The sequence below is a fragment of the Schistocerca serialis genome, chromosome 7 (genome assembly GCF_023864345.2).
Source record: "Schistocerca serialis cubense isolate TAMUIC-IGC-003099 chromosome 7, iqSchSeri2.2, whole genome shotgun sequence".
NCBI lineage: Eukaryota > Metazoa > Arthropoda > Insecta > Orthoptera > Acrididae > Schistocerca > Schistocerca serialis.
This window is the reverse complement of record NC_064644.1, coordinates 89,099,568-89,111,940: the sequence shown is the minus strand read 5'-3', so window position 1 is coordinate 89,111,940 and position 12,373 is coordinate 89,099,568. Positions and strand designations below refer to the sequence as shown.

The 12,373-nt window shown below is 43.2% G+C and overlaps 1 protein-coding gene across 1 annotated transcript in view; it reads left to right on the top strand.

The window, feature by feature from the left end:
• Positions 1-12,373, top strand: part of LOC126412611 (apoptosis inhibitor 5) — a 97,938-nt gene that overhangs the window by 29,242 nt on the left and 56,323 nt on the right. Inside the window, exons 4-5 of the mRNA XM_050082279.1 lie at positions 2,439-2,602; positions 2,681-2,887. Coding sequence (XP_049938236.1) covers positions 2,439-2,602; positions 2,681-2,887 — 371 coding nt within the window. The remainder of the gene's footprint in view (positions 1-2,438; positions 2,603-2,680; positions 2,888-12,373) is intronic.

Here is a 12,373-nt window from a genome sequence, read left to right as displayed (position 1 = left end):
GCTGCAAACATTGCATGGCTTTCAGTGTGCACTGTGGACACATTGTCTGTATGAGTTGTCAGCTGCCCTATTGCCACCAAGGGCAATCTTGACAACTCAAGAGAAACTCATCACACAGTTTGGTCCATTTAAAAAGCTAATTCTCAGTGGATACATTACATCCTCATTGCTGTTAGTTCTTGCTGCTTCCAGTTGCGAACATCTTGGCCTAAGTATTCACTGTTCCTATCCCCATTTCAACCTCCTGCCCTCACTAGCTATATTTTTCTGCTTCTGCTCTGCTTTAATTATATTGTAATTTTTCCTGTGAGGGTGTTGCTGTCCTCATGCTCTGTTTTTTTCCCTACATCAAACAAAGTCTTCAACAGACTCCCTACCTTTCCATTTTTCCCTTCCTGTGCACTCCTCTCTATAGACTGGAGGCAGCACAGTGGTAAGACACTGGATTTGCATGTAGTAGGATAGTGGTTCAAATCCCCATCCAGCCATCCTTATATAGGTTTTCTGTGGTTTCACTAAATCACTAAAGGCAACTGCTGAGATAGTTCCTTTGAAAAAGGACTTGGCTGATGTGCAGATTACAATGGTACTGGGCACTATGCACTGTAGTTAGAATAGTTAGCTTGAGCTCCCATGTGCTATGGCACAAAAATATATGTATATTTGTTACACTCAACACAGCTTAATTGCGCAACCCAGAGATGTGGTTGGTCTCGATGTTTGATTAGGTTTTTTGTCATAGGGTGCCAGCTCACACCTGTTGTAAACTCAATTTTCAAGCTGAAATAAAATTTAAGAAGCAATGCAGCAGGTATTGCAGTGAAATTTGAAAATATTGAGTCACTCACATTGATTTATAATTTGAAAAAGTAGTTTATTTCTGTTTTTTTCACAAATAGTCTTCAGTATATTGACTAAACACTTAAAATGCAGTCTGAGGGGCTTTTACGTAAGGGTGGCCATTAATAACTGATGCTACAACACTTCACTATAAAATTCACCTGTCGTGATCACAGAACTCGACAGTCAGTTCACAGTTCACAAAATACATTGTTGTCTGCTGTCCTAAACCACTATATTGTGCTCAAATTGATCATTTTCGAATGTCGCTACATACATACATACATACATACTTGTCCCCGATTGTGGCTACCAACCCAATACTAATCCCAGATGGGCAGCACGTCTGGCTCTTAGCATCGCTCAAACTCAACTGTCCAAAGAAGGGCGCCCTATATGCCCTTGAAATGACTGCCTAACTCAAAACAATGTTTGACAAAAAAAAAAAAAATGCGAATATTCTAAAACTAAACACAAAAACACGCATGATATGTGGAAAAATATGTAAATTTTCTGGGCAATAACAATTTAAAGTCCAATTTTTTGTATCTGTCACCGCTCTTTTTTTTTTCTTAAATAGTTTTCTTGTGGCATGATTTTGCTTTTCGCGGATTTTTTATACTAAACATAAATAAGAATACATACTTAATTACTCACCTTCCGCTTTAAACTTTAGAATGCTGCCACCAGCTTTGTCTCTCTAAATTTATTTATTAACAAAAACACAGTTTCCCTCTGTCGAATCCCATATTCCGACCTCTCGTTCAAAAATGGTACATATTCTGCCAAATGAGCTATGATTGCTCAATGCAGCTCTACTAGCCGCATTCATAAACACTTTTTTTGTATTGATCGGCCAAAACGTTGCCGAGATATTAGCTTTTGAATGTTCATAAATTTACAGTTTTTAAGACAACAATAACTTTTAAATTATTATATATTTTTGTGGCACATCTAGATAATTTAGCTTTACATATTTTTCTGTCCATGTGTGCCATTTCACACCTCTGTGGCACTGTTTTTTGTTCTGTTTTTATCTATTTTTCTTTGGCATATAAATTCCTCCAAATGCTCCAACACAGCCATACGCTCCCCTGCTGAGCTTGCACTCGGGTTTTTCCTAAGCCGCGTAATTGTTACTCGCACGCCACGTCCCTGTAGCAACCACCAGCCATGTGCTCTGCAGCAGAAAACTGCCACTCTAATGTCCCCCGCCCCCCCTCCTCCCCCAGCGTGTACACTCACAAGATGGTGGTATTTTTGGTTAGCATTGCTGACTGCTTGTGTAGTTTGTAGTTCCCAAGTTAAATTCTTTGATGAGCTATGAGAGTTAAAACTGGTACATGAGCTTCCAAGTCAGAAGGTTCCTCTAAACATCTGAGCCGCATGACTACCAAAAGTGTTTATCTATTGATCCCTGCACAGAAAGTCTTGGTAAATTGACCACATAATCCAGTTAGTAAGTCAATTGTGTTGAGTGGTAATATTACCTTGCAAGTGGAGTTTGTTACACAACATTATAAGAATTACAAACTTCAGCCTGTCTGTCATTTTTAAGGTTTAAGTTCCATTATAAACATAATTATTTTCCTCCTCAGGTACCCTCGATGGAATTTTTTCACAAATTTTTGGAGAAAATGAACTCGGCAGAGAGAAATGTATCAAATTTCTAAATGCAAAAATAAAAGTACTAGGTCGTGATGTTATTGACAAAGAAGCTGAAGATATTCTGATTTCGGAATGTAAGAAAGTGCTAATGCAGGTGAGTTTGTAATGAGACAGTAGTAAAGAGAAGGATAATTTGTTTTGAAGTTTAGGATTGGTCATTCTTCTTTTACAGGCAGTGACAGAAGACGAATTTCGTCACATAATGGAATTATTAGGTTGGTCACGCTTAAGCCAGACAGTGAGCGGACAGCAAGAACTGGTAGATTTGGTTGCAGAACAAGCTGATATTGGCCAACCTTTTGATCCTCACGATCCTGAGATTGAGAATGTTGTTGACAGGCTCATACAATGTGTTCGGCATGCGTTGCCGTATTTTTCAGTGAGTGAAATATTGATATGCAAGCACTGTTTGTTCTTCATAATCACTACCATCTGCTCAAGTTACAGGACTTGCACATCAGTCTTCTAATTTTTTGCTGCATTTCGTTAGTATACAGGGTGGACAGAAACCGTCTGAAAAGCCTGTATTTTGCGGGTATGTTCAGCTGAGAAATAATTTTAAGAAAAAAAAATTAGACATGTTTCACTGTTTTTGAGTCGGTTGTCATTGAAGTTAGCCATACAGACCATTGTGTGTGCATATTCAAGCAGCCTGCCAGAGACAAGGTTGCCAAATGTGTGCTTCATTTAGTTTCCTAAGACTGAACAAGAAAGTGAATCACAAATTGGACATGAGACAGTAATAAGGACTGAACGTGAGCCAAAGGCAGAGCAGTCTTGTGTGCTATCATTTACGCTACGAAGCACAACTGACACTAAATGTATGTGGCAGTCTGCTTGAATTTGTGCTCACAACATACTGGTTAGCTAACTTCCGTGCCAATCTGCCTGAAAACAGAACAACATTTATTGCTCAGCACAGCCTTCTGTGCAACACATTGACCAGCTTTTCAGACTGTTTCTGGGTACCCTGTATGTGGATGGTTTATTTTAATAGTTGTAATTCTTCTCTCCAAAATAAGTTACGTACAGGATGGCAATTGCTGAACTATATGAAATATAAATAAATTAGTTATAAACTATGGCGCACACACATTGTATTTAGCTTCTAAGTGTCTTTACAGATATTTGGATTTAGGTTATGTCATGTTCGATATGCCTGCCATCTTTGGCGATGACATGCTGCAGACGAATATCGAAACTCTGCATGACCCGCTGAAGTGTTGGAACATTGATGCTGTTGATGACCTCCTGAATGGCCATTTTCAGCTCAGCAATGGTTTTGGGGTTATTGCTGTACACTTTGTCTTGCCCTACAAAAAGGAGTCACATGTGTTCAGATCCGGAGAATAAGATGGCCAATCAAGGTCCATGTCAGTGGCCTCTGGGTGCCCCAGAGCCAGAATTTGGTCCCCAAAGTGCTCCTTCAGAACATCGAATACTTTCCTGCTTTGATGGGGTCGAGCTCCATTTTGTAGGAACCACATCTTGTTGAAGTCAGGGTAACTTTGGATAATGGGGATGAAATCATCTTCCAAAACCCTCATGTACTGTTCGGTAGTCACTGATTATTCCGTGACCCAACATTGCACTTGACACAGTCACCCATTGAGGGTGGAGAGACTTCTCAATTGCAAAATGCGGATTCTCAGTCCACCAAATGCGCCATTTTTTCTTATTGACCAACCCTTCCAAATGAAAGTGGGCTTTGTTGCTAAACCAAACCATACGAATTCCCACCATGCCCCATGGCCAACCATGCAATTTGAACATTCTAATGTGCTTAAATGTTCTCTGGGAGTCCATGTTCTATTTGGCCAGCTTCCAAGTGTGAGCTATGTGATGACAATACGGTGTTGTAGCCGCACTGAGGCGTTAATATGGCTGAGTGTTTTAAACTCTGTTCTGTATCAGATGATGGTGTGGAAAAATTCAATGCTCTGTTATACAGTGTAAATCTCCATCTTGTTATTAATATCATTTCTGTTTATTTTTATATTATTAATTTTGTTGCTATCAGAATCAAGTATGGGAGCCTTATGTAGAGAAGATGCATCATAGTGAAATAAACCTGACCCTGTGCTTAATACAAAAACTTGGCTATTATACTTTTCAGATATTAATGTTGTTCAGTTAAAGAATGGAAAATATCATGTGGAAATAATAACCGTCCAATTCAAATTATGTTTTGTTTTATTACCGTTTTAGTATGTAACAAACCTCTCTAACAATGCATAAGCATATCCAATCACATGTTTGGAATTATACTTTTTTACATTCACAATGAAGTAACCATTACTACATTGCATCTCCATGTTAATTAAACAGATAATCACTGATCATGAAAGCATTTTCTTTTACATTCTATTATTGATATGTTCCTCCATGACAATTACTGATTCACAAGCATGACACAGTTTCAGCTATCAAACTCGGCCATATTAACGCCTCAGTGCAGCTACAACACTGTGGGTGTACCTGTCCACGATATATCTGAATTATTGAAACTTTTTCTTCCACAATGCAACTTATAACATTTAACTCTTACATCACTTTTGGACTAGCTTGCCTCAGGAGACGGTACCACGACATTTAGACACCCTTACCAACTGAACTGGTTCACGCAGCAAGGCCAGAGTGTGCTGCAACGTCGTCGTGATAAATGGGTGTACACTGTCAGGTTCTTCGTAAATTTGACTGAATTTTGTAATCATTGAAATTACATCACATACCCTCTCAGCCCAAGAAGTTTAATTTTTTTCTCCTCCTGGGTACTTTAATTTTTTTTTTTTTTTGTCAGGCAGTGTAAAATGAGGGTACTTATCTTGACTGTAGGTACTAGTCTCATCTGGAGCAGCAAGAGTATATGGCAATTTGAGTATTCACTCTGTCATGAATACTGCCCCATGTTTCTTGTTGACAGTCAAATTTCATGTTGCTTTGTAGATTGCGCCTGGTAATGGTGGCACGTATTCTCTTGTCTCTTCTTTTCTCTTGTCTCTTTCTTTTCTTTAGATTCTACATAAAATGTCCAGGACAGGTGAACAACAAACCCTTCACAAGAAACCTGTGTGAAAATTTTATGAGGGCACTGAAATAAAGTTGTTACTGTCATGAATACATCTTAGTTCAGCCAGTCGGTCTCTGAGAAATGTCAATTTGTGAGAGAAAGCATGTATTATCAGTGAACATGTCATACAGAGAAACTTATTATTGTGAAGTAAATAATCTAGAAAAATTTAAAAATTTTGCTTTCTTTGTGTGGCTGCATCTGTTGGGAGACAAGTTGCATGTTAGTGAAATTACAGTGGGATATGAACTCGTTGACTGTGTGTGTTGTACAGAGGTAGACGTTGAATAATACCTACAGGTGTCTTTGTTGTCAATTTGTGAGAGAAAGCATGTATTATCAGTGAACATGTCATACAGAGAAACTTATTATTGTGAAGTAAATAATCTAGAAAAATTTAAAAATTTTGCTTTCTTTGTGTGGCTGCATCTGTTGGGAGACAAGTTGCATGTTAGTGAAATTACAGTGGGATATGAACTCGTTGACTGTGTGTGTTGTACAGAGGTAGACGTTGAATAATACCTACAGGTGTCTTTGTTGTGGTGCTCATCTACTGCTCATGGATTTACATCTTTTGCTGAACATTGGTACTTAAAGATGGAAACTGTGATGCTCGATGATCATTTCATAGATTCATAATCGAAAACTCTACCGAGATTATTACACAGCACATGACTCCAGTAGACTGTGCTTATGTAGACAACCAATGTGGATAGGTTCAGATAATTTTTTCCCAGATAAACCCAATTGTTTGTATGGTATTTCTCAGTAATGGATTACAGTTATTATCAGCATTAAAAATAACTTGTTTACTTTATTATTAATGTAAAATATGAAGTCAAAGTCAGTGCTTTGCAGCAACATATTAGCCAAAAAATAAAATTGCATGATATGCAGAGTTACCACTAGTCAGTCCCTAATACGGACAAAGACAGTAAATAAGAAAAGCGATTTTGCAAGAAAATCTGTACATGTTGGCTGCCTTGACAGTGTCTGCGAGTTAGGGAGTTTTCCCCAAATTATATAACAATATAGTGCAGCTCTTTGACTTCAGTGTGATAGGTGTATATATTTTTCCATTTCAAACTATTTGTAATAATTGTTGATTGCTCTGTATCAGTCCACAGCTCGTGGTCTTGCGGTAGCATTCTCGCTTCCCAAGCACGGAGTCCCGGATTCGATTTCTGGTGGGGTTAGGGATTTTCACCTGCCCCAAGATGACTGGGTGTCGTCGTCATTGTCATCATCATTCATCCCCATTACGGTCGGAGGAAGGCAACAGCAAACCACCTCCACTAGGACCTTGCCTAGTACGGCAGTGCGGATCTCCTGCATCGTTCCCCTACACTCTGTTAAGAAGCATGGGACTTCATTTCCATTTCCACTCTGTATAAGAAGCAGATGAATGATTATGGAAAGATTAAATGAAGCAGTGAAACAACTAGATTGGTCATACTTGTCTTATGTACAGCCTCGTCTGTTATGACAAAGTTCATGTCCACCTTGCTTTCTATTTGTAATTCAGAATGTTCTTGGATAATCATTCATCTCACTCTATTTGTATGTCGTTTCCACCTATCTGTGCCCTGTACTTGCCTCAAGAGGCTTACATCTGTGCTGTTTATTATTTTACTGCTACCTTTGTCTCTCTTGCCTATTTCCCTTGAAGCAATAATCTTTTTCAAGAAGATTTTAATATTGTATTAAATATGTATTTTCTTCAACTTATGTACTGCTAGCTGGAGATCATCTTCCCTCTCTTGTATTATTTCATCATCTGCAAATAATAGTGCATTTATGTGAGTATATTTCATCTAATTATTGGAAAATTCTCTAATTTCTAATACTGAAGAGCATCATCAGTATGAATGTTGATAAGAGAGAATGATGCTTGTCTCATTAATTTTTATTTCATCAATACTTTTCTCCTTTGTATTTATTACCATTTTTGTTTCACAATATAAGCTTTTATTAGCCCTTACAAGATGTGGTAGGTTGTCACTGTCACTCATTTTTGCCCATAATCCACTTCAGTCAAAAGCTTTCCTAAAATCTAAGAAAACAGTGTGTGTTTGAAGATCAAATTCTCTTTGTGGTTCTGTGAGTTATTTTGTTGTAAAAATGTTGGGACTACTCAAATACCCTTTTCTAAGTCCACTGTGATCATCTTGAAGTTTCTCAGCCTTTTTTTTTTTTTTTTTTTTTTTTTTTTTTTTTTTTTTTTTTTTTTTTTTTTTTTTTGTCATCATTCTACTGACTGGTTTGATGCGGCCCGCCACGAATTCCTTTCCTGTGCTAATCTCTTCATCTCAGAGTAGCACTTGCAACCTACGTCCTCAATTATTTGCTTGACGTATTCCAATCTCTGTCTTCCTCTACAGTTTTTGCCCTCTACAGTTCCCTCTAGTAACGTGGAAGTCATTCCCTCATGTCTTAGCAGATGTCCTATCATCCTGTCCCTTCTCCTTATCAGTGTTTTCCACATATTCCTTTCCTCTCCGATTCTGCGTAGAACCTCCTCATTCCTTAACTTATCAGTCCACCTAATTTTCTACATTCGTCTATAGCACCACATCTCAAATGCTTCGATTCTCTTCTGTTCCAGTTTTCCCACAGTCCATGTTTCACTACCATACAAGGCTGTACTCCAGACGTACATCCTCAGAAATTTCTTCCTCAAATTAAGGCCAGTATTTGATATTACTAGACTTCTCTTGGCCAGAAATGCCTTTTTTGCCATAGCGAGTCTGCTTTTGATGTCCTACTTGCTCCGTCCGTCATTGGTTAATTTACTGCCTAGGTAGCAGAATTCCTCAACTTCATTGACTTCATGACCATCAATCCTGATGTTAAGTTTCTCGCTGTTCTCATTTCTACTACTTCTCATTACCTTCATCTTTCTCCGATTTACTCTCAAACCATACTGTGTACTCATTAGACTGTTCATTCCGTTCAGCAGATCATTTAATTCTTCTTCACTTTCACTCAGGATAGCAATGTCATCAGCGAATCGTATCATTGATACTCTTTCATCTTGTATTTTAATTCCACTCCTGAACCTTTCTTTTATTTCCATCATTGCTTCCTCGATGTACAGATTGAAGAGTAGGGGCGAAAGGCTACAGTCTTGTCTTACACCCTTCTTAATACGAGCACTTCGTTCTTGATCGTCCACTCTTATTATTCCCTCTTGGTTGTTGTACATATTGTATATGACCCGTCTCTCCCTAGGGCTTACCCCTACTTTTTTCAGAATCTCGAACAGCTTGCACCATTTTATATTGTCGAACGCTTTTTCCAGGTCGACAAATCCTATGAAAGTGTCTTGACTTTTCTTTAACCTTGCTTCCATTATTAGCCGTAACGTCAGAATTGCCTCTCTCGTCCCTTTACTTTTCCTAAAGCCAAACTGATCGTCACCTAGCACATTCTCAATTTTCTTTTCCATTCTTCTGTATATTATTCTTGTAAGCAGCTTCGATGCATGAGCTGTTAAGCTGATTGTGCAATAATTCTCGCACTTGTCAGCTCTTGCTGTCTTTGGAATTCCCCCCTGCGGGTCCGGGGTAAGAATAGGCCCGAGGTATTCCTGCCTGTCGTAAGAGGCGACTAAAAGGAGTTTCAACCGTTTCGGCCTTCCATGTAATGGTCCCCCTTGGGGTTTGACCTCCATTTTTCAAAAGTCTACAGAAGTACGAGCCTTTTGGGGAAGGACACCTTACATGGTGTACCACTGGTCCTAAGTGCACTAAGACCTTGGCACTCAGCCTTGCACCGGCGTTGTAACCATACCCACTATTCCTCAAATTGGGCCTAAACGCCTGATGGGTTGTCCAAGTTACGCCCATAATGCATCTCCATCTGCACCAGCGATCATGATGGACTTTCCATGGCACCAGAAATCCAGCACGGTAGCCAGCCCGTTGTGGTGGGGTCGTCATGTACCCTCTAGGTTGTAGCCCCCTGACAACACAGGGATCGTACTGCCGATACCTGAGCTGCACCCTCCCCACGTCGGCCAAGGAGTAGATGCCCGTCTCCTTGGGGCATCAGGACTCCCGGCAATGGTCATCCTGCCAGGTGGCCCTTGCTGCGGCTGGGTGGCGCCCGTGGGGAGAGCCCCTGGTCGGAGTGGGTGGTATCGGGGCGGACGTTTCGCAGATGATGAGGACGTCTTCGGGGAAATCGAGGCTCTCAGCAAGACGCGATCCGGGTCCGTTCTTATCAAGACCACCTCCGCCACACAGTCGGCGGCGCTCCAGGCGTGCGACCGCCTAGGGGACATCCCAGTGTCCATTGTCCCACATCTGGCACTAAATAGGACACAGGGGGTTATTTTTCATCGTGACCTCCTGCTACAATCTGATGAGGAGCTCAGGGCCAACCTGGAGCGCCGCGGCGTGTATTTCGTCCGGCGAGTCCAGCGCGGCCCCAAAGACCGTCGCATCGACACCGGGGCCTTTATCCTCGCCTTCGAGGGGGACGTTCTCCCGGAGAAGGTCAAGGTGATGTGCTACCGGTGCGACGTGCGACCTTACGTCCCGCCTCCTATGCGCTGTTTTAGGTGTTTGCGCTTTGGGCACATGTCATCACGAGTCCTCTTCGTGAGGAACATACATGCACCCCACCACCTCGGTGCATTAATTGTCCTGGCGTCCACTCGCCTAGATCCTCAGACTGCCCCGCCTATCAGAAGGAGAAAAAGATACAAGAAATTAAAACTTTGGATCGGCTCTCTTATTCTGAGGCCAGGAAGAAATATGACCGCCTTCATCCCGTGCCATTGACCACTTCGTTTGCCTCAGTTGTGTCCACTCCTTCCGCGGTATCCTCACCCCTATCCTGTCCCCCCTCCGCCCATCAGGGGGCTCTGCCTCCACCTCCCAAATCCCTCCCTTCCAAATCCTCCTCCCCCGTGGCCCCCACCCCCTCTTCCCGAGGGGCCACCCTTCCTCCTCCTCCTCCCCCCACGCCACCTGAGAAGCGATCCTCTTCTCAGGCGTCCATCGGGGAAACGTTCCGGACCCCAGCTTCCGAGGTCCGGCGTTCCAAAACGGACCCCGCGCGTGAGGACCTTCTTCGGGTCCAGCCCACCATCCCTGTGCCTCCTCGGCCTTCCAAGAAGGCCTCAAAGAAGAAGTATCTATCCCCCTCTCCACCCCGGCGCGTTTCGTCTGACGCTTCATCCGTGAGTCGCTGCTCCCGGCCGTCCTCAGTTTCGCCGGGACGCTCTGCTGCCAGGCGCTCCGCCGGCCTTTCGTCGGCAAATGATGCGGCCCCTCCTACACAATCAGGGACAGCGGCCGCAGCTGGCGACGAGTCGATGGAACCGTATCCGCCTCCCGTCGGTTGTAGCGTTGTTCCCTCGCAACCTGGCCCTCCGCGGCCGTCGAGGTGACCAGCTCTTCCCCCGTCTCGTTCCCCCAACTTTTTGACTAGCAATGGCGTTGTTTCATTGGAACATAAGAGGTATTCGATCTAATCGGGAGGAATTACAACTGCTCCTCCGCCTGCACTGTCTGCTCGTCCTTGGTCTCCAGGAAACCAAGTTGCACCCGACTGACCGTATTGCCTTTACCCACTATACCTCGGAGCGGTATGACCTCACCCCTGTGGACGGTATCCCAGCTCACGGTGGGGTCATGTTGCTCGTTCGGGACGATGTCTATTACCATCCCATCCCATTGACCACCCCACTCCAAGCAATAGCTGTCCGCATTACTCTTTCTGCTTTTACTTTTTCAGTTTGTACCATCTACACTCCACCGTCATCTGCTGTTAGTCGGGCTGACATGATGCACCTGATCGTTCAGCTTTCCCCGCCGTTCTTATTGTTTGGCGACTTCAATGCCCATCATCCCCTTTGGGGCTCTCCTGCATCCTGTCAAAGAGGCTCACTCTTGGCGGATGTCTTCAACCATCTCAATCTTGTCTGCCTCAATACCGGCGCCCGGACTTTCCTCTCGGACTCTACTCATACCTACTCCCACTTGGACCTCTCGATCTGTTCTACCACTCTTGCTCGTCGGTTCGAGTGGTATGTCCTTTCTGACACCTATTCGAGCGACCACTTCCCCTGTGTCGTTCGTCTCCTGCACCACACCCCATCCCCATGTCCTTCGAGCTGGAACATACTGAAAGCTGACTGGGGACTTTACTCCTCCCTGGCGACCTTTCCGGACCACGATTTTCCCAGTTGTGACAGTCAGGTCGAATACCTCACGGCTGTTATTATCAATGCTGCCGAACGTTCCATTCCTCGTACTACTACTTCTTCACGTCGCGTTTCCGTCCCCTGGTGGAACGAGGCTTGTAGGGACGCTATCCGTGCTCGACGACGTGCCTTACGCACCTTTCGCCGCCATCCTACATTGGCGAATTGTATTGAATACAAACGACTCCGAGCGCAATGCCGTAGAATCATCAAAGACAGCAAAAAAGCTTGTTGGGCCTCTTTCACCAGCTCCTTTAACAGTTTTACTCCCTCTTCCGTCGTTTGGGGTAGCCTGCACCGGCTGTCGGTCATTAAGGCCCACTCCTCGGTACCTGGCCTGACCTCAGGTAATGAGGTCCTTGTTGATCCTGTGGCTGTCTCCAACGCCTTTGGCCGCTTTTTCGCGGAGGTTTCAAGCTCCGCCCATTACCACCCTGCCTTCCTTCCCAGGAAAGAGGCAGAAGACGCTCGGCGACCTTCCTTCCACTCGCTGAATCTAGAAACTTATAATGCCCCCTTTACTATGCGGGAACTCGAACGTGCGCTTGCACTGTCCCGATCCTCTGCTCCGGGGCCAGATG